This window comes from Mycteria americana (assembly GCF_035582795.1).
Source record: "Mycteria americana isolate JAX WOST 10 ecotype Jacksonville Zoo and Gardens chromosome Z unlocalized genomic scaffold, USCA_MyAme_1.0 Scaffold_18, whole genome shotgun sequence".
In the NCBI taxonomy this organism is placed as follows: domain Eukaryota; kingdom Metazoa; phylum Chordata; class Aves; order Ciconiiformes; family Ciconiidae; genus Mycteria; species Mycteria americana.
Genome location: NW_027445436.1, coordinates 4,412,512 through 4,433,535, shown reverse-complemented (window position 1 = coordinate 4,433,535; position 21,024 = coordinate 4,412,512). Strand labels below are relative to the sequence as shown.

Below are 21,024 nucleotides of genomic sequence, written 5' to 3'. Positions count from 1 at the left end.
GGTTACTCTGAAATTCTATTTCTTGATCATCTTAACTCCAATTATTTCTTTTGAAACAATAAAACTACACTTGGGGGGGGGGGGTGGTGTTTGGGTTTTTTGGGCTGCAATTAGGATTATCTGTATTAATCTTGTTATAGTGCAAAAACCAAAGTTTTGATTGTATTTACAAAAGTGTTAATATATAAAATTTAACAAATTGCATTTAAAAACTGTAAAATTTAGAAAAAGAAGTATAAATACTACCATGATTAAGTTTACAAATATGTCCACTGACATTTGTGGAAGAGTGAATCAGAACAGATTTAGAAAACAAGAATAGCTAGTCTGGAAACTGAAACAGTATTTTTTCCTAAACCTTTCCTTTGCATATTCCTACAGTTGTTTTCTTGTTGGTCTACCACAATACTCCTACTTGATAGCTTGTTATTTCTTTATTTATTTGGTTTAATGAGTTTACCTGAAAGTATAGAATCTGTTTTTCTTATGTGACAGAACTGTCTCTGGTAACCCAAGCCCTCATTCTCCATGGTTTGACTCTATGGCAGTTGGGTCTCCAGTTGGTTACAGCCCTTTGTGTGCACGTGTGTTTGCAAGCCTTCCTCCTTTAACCCCTCTCCCTACAACAAGCATGCCCAAGTGGTCCAAAGCACATAATGGATATGCACCATATCTCCAGGCCCTATCTCCACAGTGGATTTTCTTTGGTAGACAAGGGCTGTATTTCCTATCCCTGACCCTTTTTACCTCTTTGTTACTCTATCCCAAAAAGGGGTCTGTGGGGAGAAGAAACAATATTTTAACAGTAAAATTCCCTTTTTCCTCCTCCAGGCATCAACCTTCTAAATGAGGTTCTGGTGATGAATATTTTATTAGCACCATAATCTTTTCATCAGATCATATTGGACAAATGTTACATGTATAAATGGGTTTAACTATTTGTGAATATTTTAAGATTTGTTGTTTGGCTATGGGTTTTGAATTTAGACAACAGTAAAAAACACTGCATTGGGAAAAGTCAATAAGACTATTTTTTTTAAAAAAGGTTGAAAGCCAGTCTTTCAACAAGCAAAGATTAGCTGCTCTTATAAGTCGGAAATATATTGGACACTTTATTACTATAGGGTTAAAAAAAAGTACATTTTCAGGTAGCATTGAAGAATGTGCCCATTTAAAAAGAAAAGCTGTTGAATAATATTGTCACTACAGACATTTTAAAGACATCTTAGGGCATCCATACTTCTTATAATTCCTTGTGAAAAAAGTGAGTTCTGCTCCCTTCAGAGTTTGAGCATGATGAAGGCAGGCACGTTTGCCAGTGTTTTCACATTTTTACTGTTGGGAATCAAAATGGTAAATTAAGGGGTTTAGAGATGAAGAATACTGAACATGAGTAAATGACAAAAGTTATTTCTTAACAATCATAGGATGTATCACCTGAGGAACATATTCACTGGATTTTAAAAAATAATTTGATTCCTCTCCTCTGCATTCACACAGTGGCAACTGAAAGGATCACACAAATCTGTCAAAGTAAAATGTAATTATTAGTTAAATAGATAAAAGGACCATTTTTCCCTCTTAATAAAAACTTTTAACTCCTGCTGGCATTACTCATCAATGTACATGCTCATGCAGGGAGAGAATAGTATGAATGGATCACAGAATCACAGAATCAAAGAATCACAGAATGGCTGAGGTTGGAAAGGACCTCTGGAAGTCATCTGGTCCAACCCCCCGGCTCAAGCAGGGTCACCTAGAGCCTGTTGCCCAGGACCATGTCTAGACAGCTTTTGAATATCTCCAAGGAGGGGGACTCCATAGCCTTCCTGGGCAACCTGTTCCAGTGCTCAGTCACCCTCACAGTAAAAAAGTGTTTCCTGATATTCAGACAGAACATCCTGTGTTTCCGTTTGTGCCCATTGCCTCTTGTCCTGTCACTGGGCACCAGAGCCTGGATCCATCTTTTTGCACCCTCCCTTCAGGTATTTCTATACATGGATAAGATCCCCCTGAGCCTTCTCTTCTCCAGGCTAAACAGTCCCAGCTCTCTCCAGCCTTCCCTCATAGGTGTCGCGGATGGAGTGAGGGTACACTTCACTCGCAAGAGAGAAGTAAAAATATAGTTTATTGATACAGAATAGGGAGTTAACAAAGTTCAATGCGACAGTGTTTTAACAAGATTTGATGGCAAGGCACACTTGATTATTTACTGCATAGAGGACAGGGTCAGACAAAACTGTCAGGGAGACCCTCCCGTTGAGTCATGAGGTTTGGAAAAGGATCCCCTTGCTTTCTAAACTCCTTCTCAGAGAGGAGTCTAGGTGCGGCTAGATCCAGTCCTAGTCCCAGACTTGGTCAATGGTTTATGTCTAAAGGATTATATGTGTGCAATCAATCCTTTATATCACTTAGCTAAGATTTCAAAGTTTAGCATGCTATTAGTCACTTACCGAGGATCTGTTGTGGCAAGGAATCTCTCAACCTCAAGGAGTAACCTTGAGAGGCGTCCCTGCTCAAGAGGAGATCCTGGCGTGCAGCCCGCTGCCGTGCAGGAGAGCTCAAAAGGCCCTGGGCTGTCCACTATTTAAGGAGTGAGATGATTGACTTATAGTCATATTTGCATATCAGCAAGAGGTTTAGATCCCTGCTTCAGGCAGCCCTTGGCTACCTTTGTTGCCATTCATCCTCAAGGTCCAGCATAAGCTGGATGCAGCTATCAGGATGACTCCCACTGGTGGTTACTGCTTGCACAGGGAGCAGGGTGGGGGTGGGGGGAAGAGCACACCGCCACATTCCACCCCGTGACTATAGTCAATTCATCTTACCTTCACAGAGTGGTGGTACGGTCACCTCTTGCCTCTGTGCCATAAATAGTATATTGATAGTTTGTGTGCTTATAGATCCATGGTAAGTAGACAGTGAAGCACTGCTATTTGTTATGCGTTAATTTGTATGTTTTGGGTGACTGAAGTTGGGTTATTTGTTTTATCATGTGCCAAACCTTTATATACAATATAATTATAAGCAATAGACACACTAATGTTAGAGTTAGTAAAATGACAACTGGGTGAAGCATAAGATTAAACACTCCCGTTGCTGTTGGTGACCATCCAAGAAGAGTTTCCCACCAATGGTGTTCTCCATCCTTCTTCACTCTTTCCAAGACATGGCGTATCTCTTCTGCATCATGATGAACGGTGATCAGAGTTTTGTGTCCATTGTTTCGGATGTGTTCCAGCAGTTGACACAGGTCATCGTGTTGTAGTAGTTTCTTCACCAATGTAAGATTCATTCCGATGGGTGTAGGCAATAAATCTCGACTCAGTGTATAGTTAGATTGTAACAATTGATAAGACGTAACAGGAGCTGAATAATTGAAGTCATATCCCACAATTTTAGTAAAGTTACAAACACAAATATTTGAGCGATTGCTTGTATCTACAGTAACGTTATCTACGAATATAAAATCACAAAGGGTTCTCATACAAACACATCCTTTTCCAACATACACAAGTACAGTTTCAGGGGCTTCATCAGGTTGTATTTCAAAATGACAAACATTTTGTTCAGTGTCAAGACAGATGTCTTGGGCTTTGATGGTGTTACTCTCACAAATAAATCCTTTTTGTTCCCGTACAACGCATGCGTTAACATCAACAGTTTGCCATTTGTTTCCATTTCGGTGGGCCCATACTCTATGTTCTAATGGATAGAGTACAGTTCCATTGTGATTTAATCCTAACGCAATGATTGGGTATATGGTGTATACCGAAGCATTGTGTATTGTTAAGACAAAAGCTGTGGCCTTATTGTTGATGGGGTCATAAGTGAAATTGGCTAAATACCACCAGGACTGGAATTCTTTCTCAAATTTAGTTGCATTATCCCAAATTACCTTTCAAATTTCAGTGGGTAAGGTGCCCTCTTCACCTTCTCTTATAATTGCTGCTACCATAGATTGCATCCACAGTTAAGCTTGGATACAACTAAGAGCTAGAGAAACATTGGTTTGGGCTACACCAAGTGCATCCACAATCAGTTGGTGGTCCCTTTCATTAATTCTTTCCCACTGAGGTAATATACCAGATAAGAGCCATTGGTTAGTTCCCAATGCTAATAGAGAAGACCGCAATGGGTGTTCTAATTTGTTTAAATCACTTGTTGTTGTGCTCAGTTTGTTTACGAGTACTTTGGCATCTATACTATTTAAGACTCCCAATCCTGTCCCTATGATACCGGTCACATCTCTCCTTGTTCGTCTTGGAGAGGTGAGGGTTCGCCCATGTAACCATGCTAACCATCCTGCATAGGACGTACCTAGGAATGGTGAACAGGTTGGTTTGATTGCAGAGATATTACTTTGCACCAGTAGTTCTACTCGTTTAAGAGACCATGACGGATTAAATAACACTTGTTGTTGGCCTGTATTTTTGATCACATATGGTCCAACTTCAGAAATCTGTGGGGATAGAATTTTCTCATCCTTTACAGACAGGGCAGATGTTGTTGTATTAGGCTCAGTAATGTCTATTTTAAATGTAAAGGATAATCCCACACGATGGTGAGCCCAGAGGCAGACTACAAAAACAGGTTGTACTAAGGTAAAATTGTACCAACAGTCCAGTCTTTCAGAGGCGCAAAGTTTTGTATCTTTGGCTATTTGGTTTGATGTAATGTTGTACACAGAAATCTGAGGTGCCTTCTCATGGGTAGACCCATTGATCATCCGGCATCCTATTTTAATTTCTTTCCCTGCCGTTCCTCGGAGTCGGGGAACTTTATCATCAGCTTCATCTTTATCCCAGCTCCATTCGTTTTCTAAGTATGTTTCAGTTCCGTGCATGACCACGGTGGAAAGCTTTAAATCTCCCTTACTAGAGTGTATTCCCATACTTCCAGTGTACTTAACACGAGCTTGGGACCATGGCCATTCTAGGGTTCTTTGACCACAGGCTAAGAGGAACAGCATTGTTAGGGTTTGGAATAGTAACATGAACACAGCATTTCCGTCTGACATCCTGTGGGGTGCTGTAAGAGAAAATAGAGATTTGTTTCGGTGGGGAGAGTCCAAACAGGTTACCCTGTTAAGAAGAAGGAAAAATCCATCATGCGCTAATTCTGTGTTTTGCACCACTGCTATCAGTAGCTTCCCAGGCAAGTGGGCCACGAGGTTTAATTAAAGTCATAGGCACAGTACCGATGGATGGTAAATTGACTATCACAGGCTCAGGCTGTCCTGGCTGTAATGTCATTGGATATTCTCTTTTCCTAGTAGGTGGAGCGCTAAGCTCAGTTTTTACAAAGAATGCTTGGCTTATAGGCCTTCCAGTAGGCCCATATCAATTATTTAATTGATGGAGTACTTTGGGAAGTCTCGTATCCCATTGAGCTTCCTGTGGTTTGAGATTCCTTTTCAACAAGCCATTAGCTCTTTCTACCATCCCATTCGATTGGGGGTAGTATGGGGTGTGGAATACCCATCTAATTCCCTCTGGTTTTGCCCAATCTTGCACTTCCTTACATGAAAAGTGTGAGCCATTATCACTTTGGATAACATCAGGAGTAGGTAGATTTGAGAACCAAAACGATAGCCCTCGCACTGTATTTCGCCCATCGGCTTTCCGACATTTAGTCGCCATAAGCAAGCCGGAGACTACTTCCACTCCTGTGAGGATATATCGATATCCTGCAGAGGATTTGAATGGTCTGATATAATCAATTTGCCATGTAGACCATAAAGCTTTCCCTTCGTTGATATGTAAAGGTGGTGCTTTATCAGGATGATCTGCTTGTAATTTCACTCTACACTGAGGACATTCTGTAAGAATAGTTTCACAAGTTTTTCTGTTTATAGGCCAGCCTTTACTCTGTGTAGCAAAGTAAAGTGCTTCTTTACCTGTGTGGCCTAGGCTTTGATGTAACCATTCTCCCAATCGATACCACTCAGGATTTAAGGTGATTTTCCTAATTTTAGTTAGCTCATCTACCTTTTGATTCCACTTTGTTGATTATCTTTAGCATGAGCTTTTACCCATCCCATCTTGAAAGGCGTTTTCCTGGCTATATCTAGTAATAATTGCCAATCTTTGTTTCTCCAAACTGGGGATCTGTTTACTTCCCAGTTCAAGGTTTCCCATTGACAGAGCCACTGTGTGGCACCGGCCCACACAGCATAAGAGTCTACATATATGATTTTTGCTCCATTCTGTGCTGCCAAAACAACTGCTCTTATTTCTCCTACTTGTGCACTGCCTTCACCTTCTTCTACTACTTGTTTGCCGGTGGTAATATCTAATGCAACAGCCTTATATTGCCATTTACCGTTTACCCTTTTTGCTGAAGCATCTGTAAACCAAATGTTTTCTGTTGGTGTACCCTCAGTGAGGGGTGGTGCATCCAGAATGGGTGAAGGTTTAAAGGGTTGTTGTAACGCTAAAGGGTCTGTGTTTATGGGCACCTGCAATTTGGAAACCTTAGTGTGTCCTTCAGTTAGTTGCATATTTTCTGCAACTCCTGTTAGGTAGGCATACCATTTTCAGACAGTGGGTTTTTGTGCAACTCCTTCTGGGGGAGCAGTCCCCTTTAGGATTGCTTCTAGTAAATTAAATGGTCCTCTAGTTTGCACAGGTTGTCCCTGGTGTATTTTCTCAACTTGTTTAACTGCTCGGACTAAAGATAAAAGTCCCTTTTCCCATTCAGAGTATCGTTGTTCTGTTTCTTTAAATGCAGTTGAGCTAAACAATAAAGGTCTTTTTGGCCCATCGGGGCCAGTTTGGAACAGGTTACAGTAAGTAGCATGTTCGGCGAAACCCCATTCGGCTATAATAGGGTCGCGGGGGTGTACTGGTCCCAGTGACTGGTATGTTTTTAACTCTTCAGTTAGAGTTTTGACTGCCTCTTTATGTTCTAATTTCCACTCCCAGGGTTTGCCTTTCCGTAAGAGTGAGTATAAGGGACGGGAAATGATAGAAAATCCAGGCACATGTTTCCTCCAATATCCTAAAGTTCCCATTAATTGTTGTAACTCCTTCCTTGATTGGGGCATTTGCAGCTCTTCAATTTTTCTTAAGGTATCTGGAGGAATCACTGCACTGCCTGCTATCCACCAAGTACCTAAAAATTTTACTTCTTTACTTGGTCCCTGACATTTTCCGGGTGGAATCTCAATTTCTGCTTTATTTAGTGCTTGCCATACTGCTGCTGCCGCTTCCCCAACCTTTTCAGGGGAAGTTCCTCCAATCAGAATATCATCTATATATTGGTACAGTTTCACTTCTTGGGGGAGTGAGACTGTCTGTAAAAGTTCAGCAAGCGCAGCATGAGCAATCGTGGGTGAATGTTTGTACCCCTGTGGGAGTCTGTTAAAGGTGTATTGTATTCCCTCCCAAGTGAAAGCAAACTTCTCTTTATCTTCCTCCTTTAAGGGAACCATAAAGAACATATCCTTTACATCTAGCGCTGCCATCCATGGGTGTGCAGCTGCTTGCAAAGTAGCTGTTAAGTTGGCAATATTTGGCACAGCAGCTGTGAGCGGGGCTGTATTGGCGTTCAGGCGCCGATAATCGACTGTTAAACGCCACCTCCCGTCTGGTTTCCGGACGGGCCAGACAGGTGAGTTATATGGGGAGTGTGTTCTGGAGATAATTTGTCGCTTCTCCAAATCAGCTATGACTTCAGAAATTCCATTTCGTGCCGCAGCAGAAAGGGGATATTGCGGTACGTTGGTGATCTTTGACTCGGGGAGCGCAGGGGCTGCGCGCAGTGCCCGCACTGCAGCCTCCCGGTTTCTGCTGGGGTTGGGATCGATGTTGGAGCCGAAGGACCACACGCTGCCATTCGGCAGGCGCCAGGTTCGTCCGTTTAAAACATCGAAACCTAAAATATTTTCATGGTGATCTTTAATTGCAAAGCGAGTACTCGACATGCGCTTCTCGCCCGGGAGCCATAAATTGACCTTGGCAATTTGGCACTGAACACTCACTCCGTTCACGCCGGTAATTTTAACTCTTTGCCGTCTGGGTCGTACACCCAGCTTCTCGGCATCTTGTTGTGTTAATAGTGAAATTTGTGCTCCCGTATCTATTAAAAACTTTACCAATTGTCTTTGAGGACCGACTGGAATTAAAATGTATGGGCCGTTATCATTTATCCACTGATAAGCCTCCACTTTCCGGACAGGCAGGCCCAATTGCCTTCCGGGCACTACTCGTTTTTTGACTTCATGCCCTGCAGTTCCTCCCTAAGAGGGAGGAAGGGGTTATCTCCCCTTCTGGGGTCTGGTGCAGGAGGAGTTGAAATACGGTCCTTCCTTTCACCGTTATCTCGTTTCTGGAATGCTTCAATTAGACTTAAAATAATGCCAGTAGGTTGACCTTGAATCGCAACTCTGGGAATGCCTAAAGCTAATGCATTCCTCCACAATTCATTCCTTTGTTCTCGAGATTCTGTTTGGGGGGTTTTAAATTTGTTTCCCTTCGATCTAGTTTCTGTTTCCCGTTTTATGGGTCTTACTTTGTGATCTCCTCCCCGGGGCTTCAGGTTTTGTTTTTCAGCTGATGCATCGTCCCAGCCCATCTCACGGCTGTAGTTAACAATGCCGTGCATCAAATCTGCCCAGGTAGGGAGCTGCTTGTGGGCAGTTTGAGTGTTGTCACCTAGTCCTTCATTATGTTCTGTGTCTTTCTTGATCTCATCTCGTTTTGCAACTAAATGGGATTTAAGAATTGCCGGGGCTCCTCTAATCAGTGGTTTTAACATTGCAAAATCTACTGTAGCAGACAGTGGGACATCATGGGACCCTCGTTTGTGCATGGCTTGTATACAGGCGGCTTTTGTGACGGCTGTAGAGAGCTCACTTAAAGATTTAATGGGAATTATGGAGGGTTCACCTCGCTCCATGGTGTCTATTCCTCCAGCCCAATAAGCTACTCGGCTGGTGATAGAATGAGGTGTATTTGTCGGGTCGGGTCCTAAATTTAAGAAAACTCCCGGACCCCAATAGCCGCTTGCTTCGTCCTCACTCAACATTATTCGGTCACCGCCACTGAGGCATACTCGCCACAAGTATTCCGTTTCAGTTTCACCTGGTTTTCTGCTATATCTCTCTTGCAAATTTGTCAATTGCAACGGATCCCAGGGGGTGGTTCGCGTAGTATGTCGCGGATGACCACCCCGAGGACCCACAGTTCGTTCTGTTTTAACAATGGGTCTGGCTTCATACTCAGGAGGATTTGCGGGGAACAAAGGGTCGTCGCCTTCTGGCTCGCTATCATCGGGATCACCCCAGATGTCTCCATCTCAATCTTCAGGGGATACTATTAGTTTTCTAATCTGTACGATGTCGGGGGGGGGGGGGGGCGGGAAGCCTGTATAAGCATCATCTCGACCTTTTCTCCCAACTTTTGTCTTTTTTCCTTTTCCTCCTGTAACTGTTTCTGCAGTTGTTCAATTTTTAAAGATAGTAACAACTCAGTTGCCTTTCTACCTTCTATTTCTTTCTCTAGGTCCTGCTCCTTTTTATTTCTGTTGCCTCTTTCCTGATGTGCAGCTTCTAAACAGGCACCTAGCATCTTGCAGATAATTCCTTTCCCTTTTCCATCTTTTGTGTGGCCTCTAGTTACTTTTAGGTGTTCTTCAATGGCTTCCCAATCATGCCAATTGTCACGAGTCCATTCTGCTGAGAATTTGGGACTCGGATTCACTCCATGCCTCCGTAAATAATCAGTGATACTACTTGCCATCCTGCCGACTACACCAATTTGTCGGGGATGGAGTGAGGGTACACTTCACTCGCAAGATAGAAGTAAAAATATAGTTTATTGATATAGAATAGGGAGTTAACAAAGTTCAATGCGACAGTGTTTTAACAAGATTTGATGGCAAGGCACACTTGATTATTTACTGCATAGAGGACAGGGTCAGACAAAACTGTCAGGGAGACCCTCCCGTTGAGTCATGAGGTTTGGAAAAGGATCCCCTTGCTTTCTAAACTCCTTCTCAGAGAGGAGTCTAGGTGCGGCTAGATCCAGTCCTAGTCCCAGACTTGGTCAACGGTTTATGTCTAAAGGATTATATGTGCGCAATCAATCCTTTATATCACTTAGCTAAGATTTCAAAGTTTAGCATGCTATTAGTCACTTACCGAGGATCTGTTGTGGCAAGGAATCTCTCAACCTCAAGGAGTAACCTTGAGAGGCGTCCCTGCTCAAGAGGAGATCCTGGCGTGCAGCCCGCTGCCGTGCAGGAGAGCTCAAAAGGCCCTGGGCTGTCCACTATTTAAGGAGTGAGATGATTGACTTATAGTCATATTTGCATATCAGCAAGAGGTTTAGATCCCTGCTTCAGGCAGCCCTTGGCTACCTTTGTTGCCATTCATCCTCAAGGTCCAGCATAAGCTGGATGCAGCTATCAGGATGACTCCCACTGGTGGTTACTGCTTGCACAGGGAGCAGGGTGGGGGTGGGGGGGGGAGCACACCGCCACAATAGGAGAGATGCTCCTGTCCCTTCATCATCTTCGTGGCCCTTTGTTGAACTCTCTCCAGTATGTCCTTGTCTCTCCTGTACTGGGGAGCCCAGAACTGGACACAGGACTCCAGGTGTGGCCTCACCAGTGCTGAGTAGAGGGGAAGGATCATCTCCCTCGACCTGCTGGCAACGCTCCTCCTAAGGCAGCACAGGATACCGTGAGCCTTCTCTGCTGCAATGGCACATTGCTGGTTCATGTTCAACTTGGTGTCCACCAAGACCCCCCAGGTCCTTTTCTGCAAAGCTGCTTTCCAGCTGGGTGGCCCCCAGCATATATTGGTGCATGGGGTTGTTCTTCCCCAGGGGCAGGACTTGGCACTTCCCCTTGTTGAACTTCATGAGGTTCCTGTCAGCCCATTTCTCCAGCCTGTCAAGGTCCCTCTGGATGGCAGCACGACCCCCTGGTATTTCAGCCATTTCAGCGAATGCAGTTCCAAGGGACAGTGAAAACCAGCTACAGCTTTCCGTGCTGGCAGATTTCGTGTGGGCGCAATCGCTGGACGTTTCGAATTTGGCAGCCGGGCTCTGCGAGAGAGAGATACACAGTGTTGCCCCATTACCAAGCAAAGCTTTTGCAGAATGCGAAAGCCTGTGTGGCAGCGAATGCAGTTCCAAGGGACAGTGAAAACCAGATACAGCTTTCCGTGCTGGCAGATTTCTTGAGGGCGCAATCGCTGGACGTTTCGAATCTGGCAGCCGGGCTCTGCGAGAGAGATATACATCTTGTTGCCCCATTACCAACCACAGCTTTTAAAGATCGCAAATGTCTGTGTGGCAGCAAATGCAGTTCCAAGAGACAGTGAAAACCAGCTACAGCTTTCCGTGCTGGCAGCTTTCATGTGGGCGCAATCGCTGGACGTTTCAAATTTGGCAGCCGGGCTCTGCGAGAGAGAGATACGCAGTGTTGCCCCATTATGAACCAAAGCTTTTGCAGAACGCGAAAGTCTGTGTGGCAGCGAATGCAGTTCCAAGGGACAGTTAAAAGCAGCTACAGCTTTCCGTGCTGGCAGCTTTTGTGTGGGCGAAATCGCTGGACGTTTCCAATTTGACAGCCGGGCTCTGCGAGAGAGAGATACATAGTGTTGCCCCATTACCAAGCAAAGGTGTTAAAGATCGCGAAAGTCTGTGTGGCAGCGAATGCAGTTCCAAGGGACAGTGAAAACCAGCTAGAGCTTTCCGTGCTGGCAGCTTTCGTGTGGGTGCAATCACTGGACGTTTTGAATTTGGCAGCCGGACTCTATGAGACAGAGATAGACAGTGTTGCAAAAGTTCCTCCCACTTTTGTGCCATCAGCAATCTTGCTGAGAGTACACTCTGCCCCATCATTCAGATCATTAATGAAGATGTTGAATAGGATCAGACCCAGTATTGACCCCTGGGGTACACCACATGTTACTGGCTTCCATCTAGACTTTGTGCCACTCATCACCACCCCTTGGGCCAGGACGTTCAGCCAGTTTTCAATCCACCTCGCTGTCTGCTCATCCAGCCCGTACATCAACAGCTTCTCTATGAGGATCTTATGGGAGAGAGTGTCAAAGGCCTTCCTGAAGTCCAGGTAGACAATATCCACTGCTCTCCCCTCATCTACCAGTTTGGATGCCCAAATAAATGGAAGAAAAGAAAACTTGCAGCTTCCAGCCCTCACAAAAATATATCATAGGTTTCAGATTTCATATGTGATATTATGAACTATATCAATCTAATGTCCAGTGTGTATTCACAAGTAAGGAGGTGTGTTTGTGCAAATATCTAGTGTGGAGAAACATTTGATAGAATAAAATGTGCAGGAAGCATGTGCTTGCACACTGTATGTCCAGATTTGATTTTACTTGTTTGATAATGATTGCTGATATAATGATGCCCTTTTCCTTCATTAATATGACCAGCTTTTTTCAAATGCCCACTATTTCTGAATTTTTACAAGCACATCTAAATAAAAGGCGCTCTGCTCTGGCTTCTAAGTAGAAGCATCTCAATCCTTCTTTGAAATATGACTTAAGTCCGTCTTGTAAATACTTGCTAGTAGGTACAGTACTTATTACTAGTTAGTATTTGGTAAAAACATGAAGGTCAACGGGACTTAGACTCCTTAGTGACATATGTGCTTCTGAAATGGTGGTTTAAGTTTCAAAGTCACTGAATTGGCTTTGAGAATATTTCCCTTCTCTGACTTTGGTTAAACAATTTCATGGTACTCATTGCTACCCCTAACAGTAAATGTGGAAAAAAATAATAGCTTTTTCAAACATTCTTTCAAAATTCTGTGTTCTACTGGGGACTTGTGCACCTCAGAGGCATATCTTGCAAATTGAGAGAGGGTAAATTTGTGTAACACAAGGGAGTACAAAATTGCACAGGAGATTTTGTGCTTTTGAAATGAACAGTCTAACTTGTACACTCTAATGAACTTCTTAGTTTTTAAATTATGTCTGTGGTTCCATATGGTGTCGCACATACAGTTTATTTATATCTGCTCCATATACTTGACTCTGGAACTTTTGGGGACTTTCATAAGTAAGCAGACTGGTGTAATACAACAATAACACTGCCTGTGGTTCATATCAACAAATTTACTTTTGTCTTTTGAATGAGTTATGCAATTGCACAGGAAACTACATAGTGCAAATTCAAGTGATGTTCACAAATTTGATATCTTACGTTATCTTAAATAGTGTTATTTATAATGAATATTGATTTAATCCTTAGAAAAATTCATTCTGTTCTTATTTTTGCAACATACTTAATTTGTGTTTCATTTTCTTTCTCTCTGTTTTCCTTTCTCTCATTACCTCTCTCCACCCCCTCTCCCAAAAGTCCTGGTACCTGGGCTAGCTTGGTTCCTTTTCAAGTATCAAATAGGACACCAATTCTGCCAACAAATGTCCAAAATCATGATTTGAACATCATTGGAGAGCCTTTCCTTCAAGCAGAAACAAGCAACTGAGAGGAAAATGAAATAAAAAAAAAATTAAGAAAAGAAGGAAGAAAGACAGGATGAAAAACAAAACTGAAGAAAGAAGAAAAATAGACCAGCAACTGCAGCACTTAAAATCACTAATTCCCTTATGGTTGAAACTGTAATGACATACAAAGAGTCGATATTTCACTAATGGGTAGAAAGCAGCCCCTGCGAAGCAGCCTTTGTTATATGAAGTCCACTGTGAAATACATGTTCTGTCTCTGACAATATATTTTAACTGACTTACTAGATGCTTTAATATTTGCATGATATCTAGTTTTATTGATTTAGTATTCTTGTTGTTTACAGATGGGATCATTATTCCTGGTTATCTCACAAAACAAATGCTAGGTGGCAGAAACAAATCTGCAGGAGAGCAAGGGCCATGAGACAGCCATTTTCTCAACACTGATTTATAAAAGTTTAAGAAATAAAGACTGTAGCCTTTAGTTATAAGTATGAATTTATTAAACATTGGACCTTAACCCAGCCTTTTCTAGTGTGTTACTGAGTTTGAAATTTTCAGTCAGTAGAAACACACAGGCTCTATGGAAGAAATGCCTCTATAAAGGTAAAAGTTTATCTCCTCATACAACAGTAAAAATAAATTTTTTAAAAAGACGGCTTTTTCCCCACTAAAGAAACACTCACAGAGGCAAGTGCAATTTAAAAATCACATTTAAAGGGGGTCATCATTATAAGTCCTTCAGCCCTTGGACTCTAAATTGAGGGGATTAAAAAAAAGGAATTAAAAATTACTTTGAACAGATTTATTTTTTTCCCCTCAGTTTCTGAGGGCATTAAAAGGCAAATCATGTCCTTGAGAAGAAAGTAATGGAAACACAGCACTTACATTGATTTAGCTGCTGCTTCAGTGGAAGAGTATGATCTATTTATTTAAAGTTACTGGTTGTATGAAGAACCCATAGGGTGTACATACAGATCTGTAAAATCTGCAGCCATAGAGGTAGGCAATCCATGTCATGAGGGCATATCGAGTGAGGAATAAGATATATTTAAAACAATGTATTTGCAAAGTAAGTCTAATCACAGGGTGCTCAAAACTCTCATGGTGCTTTCAGAAATTAGACTTTTTCAACAAATTTCTCTTATGAGAAACAAATTTCTCTTATGTCTCTCTGACAGAGCTGTAATGTGCATGGCCAGACAATTTTTGCCTCTATGTCACTTTAAAAAAATTAATTAGAATACTTTTCCAGTAATCTAATTTGCACAAAGATATAATGTCCACGTTACGTGCCTTGCCTTGAAATCTAAAAAAATGGAAAAAAAATGACATTCACTACAAGTGTTTTGCTGCATTTATTGTTATTTTAAATCTTTATCATTTTTATGACAAAATATTTTGTACTCCAAATGAGAAAAAGTATGACATCATGGATGTTTTTAGACAGTTCTACCTTTATCTCACATTTAAAAAGCATATCATGGCTGTGTATAGTTGCTGCTTAAAAATTGTAATCAACCAGCAATTTTTTCAGTATTTTGGTGTTTTTTTCTATTAATCTTTTGTGCTTTCATCTAACAATTAATATATGGGGGGAAGGGGGTTCAATTTATATGAATTATACAATGCTAGGTTTTGCCTATGTAGGTAGTGCTTTTAGCTGTATTAGTTATTATAGGTAAGTACTTGGATTTAAAAGAAAAGAGAGAGTAATGTATGCATTTTTGTTTGTTTTAATTGACCAAAGTGGGTACTGCTATTTTTGCAATGTGATGAGGCCCTTTTGTGTACTGAGTGATGGACAGGGGATTTTTTTTTTTTATACATACATACATATATATATTCTCTGGGGTGGGTGGGGAGGATTTTTAACACTTTACAATGTAGCTGTGCACCCTTAGCCAGGCAAGGGCTGCAAAGCAACTGTTCTGCCTAATGTGACAAACTTTCAAATTGGTTCCCTCTTTTTAACTTCCCACCTGGGGTGCAAGCTGAAATAATTTCTGGATTAAAATAATAATAAAAATATATTCTGTTGGAGGCAGACATGACTTGAGAAAATTGTTTTACTTTAAATTTCATTTTCCTTTTTTTTTTTTTCTTTCTTGAAAGAGAAAGACAGGTGAAGACCCACAGTGAGATGGAACCTTTTCCATTTTGGCAAAGATACCACATCCTAAAGTGTCCATTTCAGAAGGTGTTTTTAGCTCAGAATAACATAGAAACATGTTTCATCTAGAAAATACACATACAGGGCCAAAAACTTTTCTGGCATAACTCCAAAGGAGTTTTATTTGCAGGTAATTTGGCTTCCTAAATCTAAATGACTGGTGAATATTTTTTTTTCCTCTCTGTATCAAAGAATTATTTTTTTTAATTTGTTAACACACAGCATCTGTTTTATAGTCATCTACATTCACAAATTTTTAAAATTTTTAAAATTTTTAAAATTTTTAATGATTTAAAATGTCTTCACATACAACAGGTCAGATGGAAAGTTGCATTCCTGGACTGTAATGTGAATGGAGTTTTGAATGCATGGAATTAGTGTGATGTAAATAAAAGTTTATTTTCAGTACAAGCAAATCTTACAGATTAGCAGTAAACCTGTTGCTGGAGACATTTTTACAAATAAAGGTGCCATGTTATGTATGGCTCAACACAGGGTGTATTTTCCCTTCAAAGCACATCCTTTTATTATGGTGCAAGTAAAGGGGGGGGGAATAGACTTGTGAAAATAGGGCACCCCTGTGGGATAACTCAGCCCATTATAGCTGTCTCTTCACTTCAGATATTTTCTTAAAACATCCCACTCTTGAATGGCCAGTGAAATGCAGCTCAGGCAATGGCAGCACCACTGAGATCTTGAGCAGTAACACACTGACTACAGTACTCTCTAATCCTAGTCAGAGCAAATGAAAATTAAGTAGTGGTTGTAAAAGAGACAGATACAGTGGCTTAACCCCACTAGAGCTCCCGCTACCATGATTGTCACCAGTGAGCTGCAAAGATGGGCCATCTTAGGAGAAAGGTGCATAGGCAGGGTCTGAAAGGCTATAGAGAGAGAAGCTGTAGAAAAACAAATCTTTAAGATTTATATTTAGCTAAATTAAAAAAAAAAAACCCAACCAACTTTATGTTGCTCTTTTTTTTCTGAGCCTTATAGTAAGTGAAGTCATTCCCTAAGTAAATGGTTATTAAGAATAACTTAAAGTGAACCTACCTGTGGATCCCTGGTAAAATAAACCATGCATTATCCTTTCAGCATATCCCTGATAATGAACAGTTATGGAACATAGGTATGTGCTGGAGGACTATCCTTGATTAGTTATGTTAGCAAGATGTCCCCTTAAGCTTTTAATAGCACAGCAGAATGAAACTGAAACAAATTCAGACTTCAAAGCGCAATAAACAAAATGTTGCCGACAAAATGTTGCCTATCTTTGTAGGAAAGTGGATGGTCTTAGCTGAACTTTTCCATTATCTCTGACCTCTTTTATGACCAAACTGAGCTTAAAGGTATAATATTTTTAAAAGCAAATTCCTTCCATGTGAATGAGTTGGTTTGTTAAGCAACTGTGGGTTTTCTGCCTTTAACAGAAAGACTTGGTTTGAATAAAGAAAACTTTTAATTTGATACCTTTTTTTTAAGCTTAAAAGTCAAAAGATTACAATAATACTGAGAACTCAAATCTAGTCTCTGACTTCCTCCTTCACCAGGAAGTGAATTCTGATTAAATCAAGCCACCCCGTTCTATGTGCACTGTTCTGCCTTTATTAAGTTGCTTTGCAGTCCTGGACTCGTGGCTGTGCCGCTGAAGTGTGCTTCCCCTGGAGTGACATGAACATTTGAGCCTTGATGGGGGGGGGGGAGTAGCGAAGGAGACTGTACATAAAGACACGGCAAAAATATTACTTATAGCAATATAGTTGTTGGGTGATGTTCAGGTGGGCAGCCCCATTGAAAATATATGAATGAATTTGTGAAGCTGCAAGTAGCAAGAAGAATGGAGGAGCTTCTGAATGAATGGCCTACCTTGTAGACAGGAATTTGTACACTGTATAATTTTGTTAAGATTTTTTTCAAATTAAAGTACCCTTGTTTGTAAATCTAACATTTTAACAATTATAATGGAAATATATGTCATTTCAATTTTTAAAATAAACAAGAATATTCCTTGTTTGGAAACTGGACTTGAGTTAAAACTCTCCAGTTTTTTAATTTCTATATTAAAAAAATCATCTGCCCATGTCAGGAGTTATTTTGCAGATTCCTATGCTTGAAAAGCATAGGTTACTAGTCCTCTGAAACATTTAAATGGAGAAAAGTTATATTTTATGAAGGTTATTTCACTGTATTTAGTATTAGAAAAGTTGGTTTTCAGAGCATTTCAAAATTTTGGAAGCACCACTGTCTTTTTATTAGTATATATGGCCTTTAACAAAACTTGTCATGATTGTTACATAACGGTATTTGAGATTAGGTTCACAGAGCAATTTAGGATAGTCAGAGAACTAAACCAGTACTTATATCTCATATAGGTGTGTCCTCAGGGAGCAGAATTTTGGATTTGCAACTTGTAGCTTCATAAGGATTTAATGAAAGAGATTGCACAGGCACACACTCAGCTGTGACACCCAAGTGTGTTCCATACCTAAACTCTAAATTATATCTACTGTGTAAGATTATGAAAGCTGCAGAAAGTTAGCCTATATTAAGTGCACAGTATTTGCTTTTAATGAAAAATCTCTATAATGTTGCTGGCAGTAAGACCCCTAACATGACATCCAATATAATTTACATGATCTTGTCAAGGTCTTTTGCTAACATTAACCAGGTGCACTTTTTTAAATTGAGTTTCTATTAAAAAAAAAGAAATATGGTAATATGCAGGCTAATCAAGATAAATAGAAAAAGCTCAAAAATTAATGTTCTACTCCATGCTAAAGGAGCTGAAAATTATCGCCTTCTTATTTGCACTTTTTGCTAGTTCCCCTGTTTTTCTAATCCCTCAAAATTATGTGGGTGTGGTGGAGCACATCAGTTGGAAGAAAACATAGACCACCGATTTTGACCTTTAAACCTGCACAATGACCTTTGTATCAGCCAAACTTATTGCCATGATAACTCTTTGCACTGTTTCCATGCTACAGCTCTATTGGTCACACTTAGTAGTAAAGGGGACAAGCTGGAAATGGTCAAATTTTAAAATTTTTGTTGCAATTTTTTCTTCAATAGTTCTAAGTAGTTTTTTAATAATAAAAGGGTTCACTAGTTATTACTCTTTAGAAATATGTGTTAAAATTCAAATGTATGTTGTATTTTTGTAAAGGGCTTCAGTGCCATTAGCATTGTAATACACTAGAATAAGCCTTTGACACATTTATTGCATGATAGAGTACTGGTAAAAGAAAAGGTGGCCTAAATACATGGAAAGCAGTTTGAGCTAGTGACACTAAAGCCAGTTTTTGTATTACTGTATTTTTGACAGAATGTTTTTTAAAACTGTGCTACAGGGACTGATGTGGCAAATGTATGTCTGTATGCAGAAAGAAATTTTCTAGGAAGTATGGCTTATTATGCATTCTTCATTGAGGGCATTGAATTTGCATGGACTGATAAAAGTTGATGCAAAATGAGAAAGAAACAAAAACCAGCAAAATGTTTACCAAAAATCTCAAACAAATGACCAGTGCCTGTTCAATTTCACACTCTCCGTTGAGTCCAGTTGTACACATTTCAGATAACATTTTCTTCTTCAAAAAAAAAAATCTCTACAACATTGTAGAATGTGAGTGGTACCTCAGTCCCAGGCATAGGCTTCTCAAGAGCTATGTTAGATTCACTTCATCAAGCTCTTAATTTCTGCTGATATCATATAGAACCTTTAGTAAACTGCAAAGGGACACCTCATCTCAATGATATTTCTCTGAGAACAGCTTTTGTAGAGCTGTGTATTTCTTTAGATACATTTAGTACAACTGTAGGTGACAAGTAGTCAGTTATTGCTTACTAGCTACACACTGGGGTTGATTCATTTTAAAGCTTCTGGCATTTCCCCCTATGATGTAGTCCATAAATATTGAAAGTTACATTTTAATTAAAAAGGAGGTACATGCACATTCTTGGTGTAACAAACCTTATCTAGTAGAATGCATTACACTACACTTAACTTATTTTTGGAACTACAGCCTCATGGCATCAAACCCATTTTGAGAAAGAATGTTAAACAAGGGTTTATATTGTGCCTGGTTGGAGGACAAAAATGTTCTTTTTGGTAGGTTACAAATGAAATCAAATGCCACAAGTTTTAAACTGGTGTAAATAAAGCTTGATTTCATGTGATTGTTACTGTTATATCCAGCCTAAACTGCTAGCAGCTGCTCATACTGCAGTCAGTTACTGGAAGCAAATATAATTCCTATGCAAAAAAACATTTAAACAATAAAATGAGCTATGCTACAGACCCTGATCTCATGTTTTCTTTTTCATCTGTAAGAGTAATAATAAGTTGGTAATATTTTAGAAATTAACTTCAATCCTTGTATCCCAACACCACTGCACACTTTAGAGAGGTCTCTCTATACTTCCTAAGTTAGATTTAACATATCTGTTTGCATAGATGTTGATTTAGTGCCTATCCTGAAAAAAACAAAAACAAAGAGGTGAAATGTTATAAAACCAATAAATGAAAAATACTTTATCAGCTCGCAGTATGAGAAACAAGTAGGATGAACTGGAAGCATTGGTCAGTTCCCAGAGCTAAGATGTCATTGGTATTAGTGAGACTTGGTGGAATGAGTCCCACAGTTGGAGTGCTGGGTTGGAGGGCTACAGGCTGTTCAGGTGGGATAGGCAGAGCAGGCGAGGTGGAGGTGTCACACTCTGTATGTAAGGGAGAGGTTTGATTGTACAGCCCTTACAGTTAGGGATGATGTGGTTGAGAGCCTCTGGGTGAGGATTAGGGGGATGGAAAACAAAGGAGATGTCGTTGTGGGTGTCTACTACTGATCGCCCAGCCAGGATGATAGCACCGATGAGTTATTCTATAGGCAATTAGGAGAAATCTCTGGATCGGTAGCCCTTGTCCTTATGTGAGACTTCAACTTCCCAGTCATCCACTGGGAATACCATACTGCTGTGATGAGCAGGTCTTGGAAATTCTTGAAGTTTGTAGGAGATAACTTCTTGTCACAAGTACTCAGTGAGCCAACTAGGAAAGTTGCCCTCCTAGACTTGTTGTTTGTGAATAGAGAAGGACTCGTGGGGGATGTGATGGTAGGTGGCTGTGTTGGCCACAGTGATCATGAAATGGTTGAGTTTAAAATTTTCGGTGTAATGAGAAAAAAGGTCAGCAGAGTTGCTACCCTGGACTTAAGGAGAGCAAACTTTAAGCTATTCAGGGAGCTAGTTAGCAGTGTCCCCTGGGAATCTGCTTTTGAGGGCTTAGGAGTCCACGAGTGCTGGTCAGTTTTTAAGAGCCACCTTTTAAAAGCACAGGAGCAGGCCATCCCATTGTGTCATAAGTCAAGCAAGCTGGGCAGAAGACCAGCTTGGCTGAACA

General features: G+C 40.6%; 1 protein-coding gene across 1 annotated transcript in view; it reads left to right on the top strand.

Moving 5' to 3' along the window:
- Positions 1–13,476, top strand: part of LOC142402969 (nuclear factor 1 B-type-like) — a 186,238-nt gene extending 172,762 nt beyond the window's left edge. The window contains exon 13 of the mRNA XM_075488997.1: positions 13,347–13,476. Coding sequence (XP_075345112.1) covers positions 13,347–13,476 — 130 coding nt within the window. The remainder of the gene's footprint in view (positions 1–13,346) is intronic.
- Positions 13,477–21,024: the final 7,548 nt, after the last annotated feature.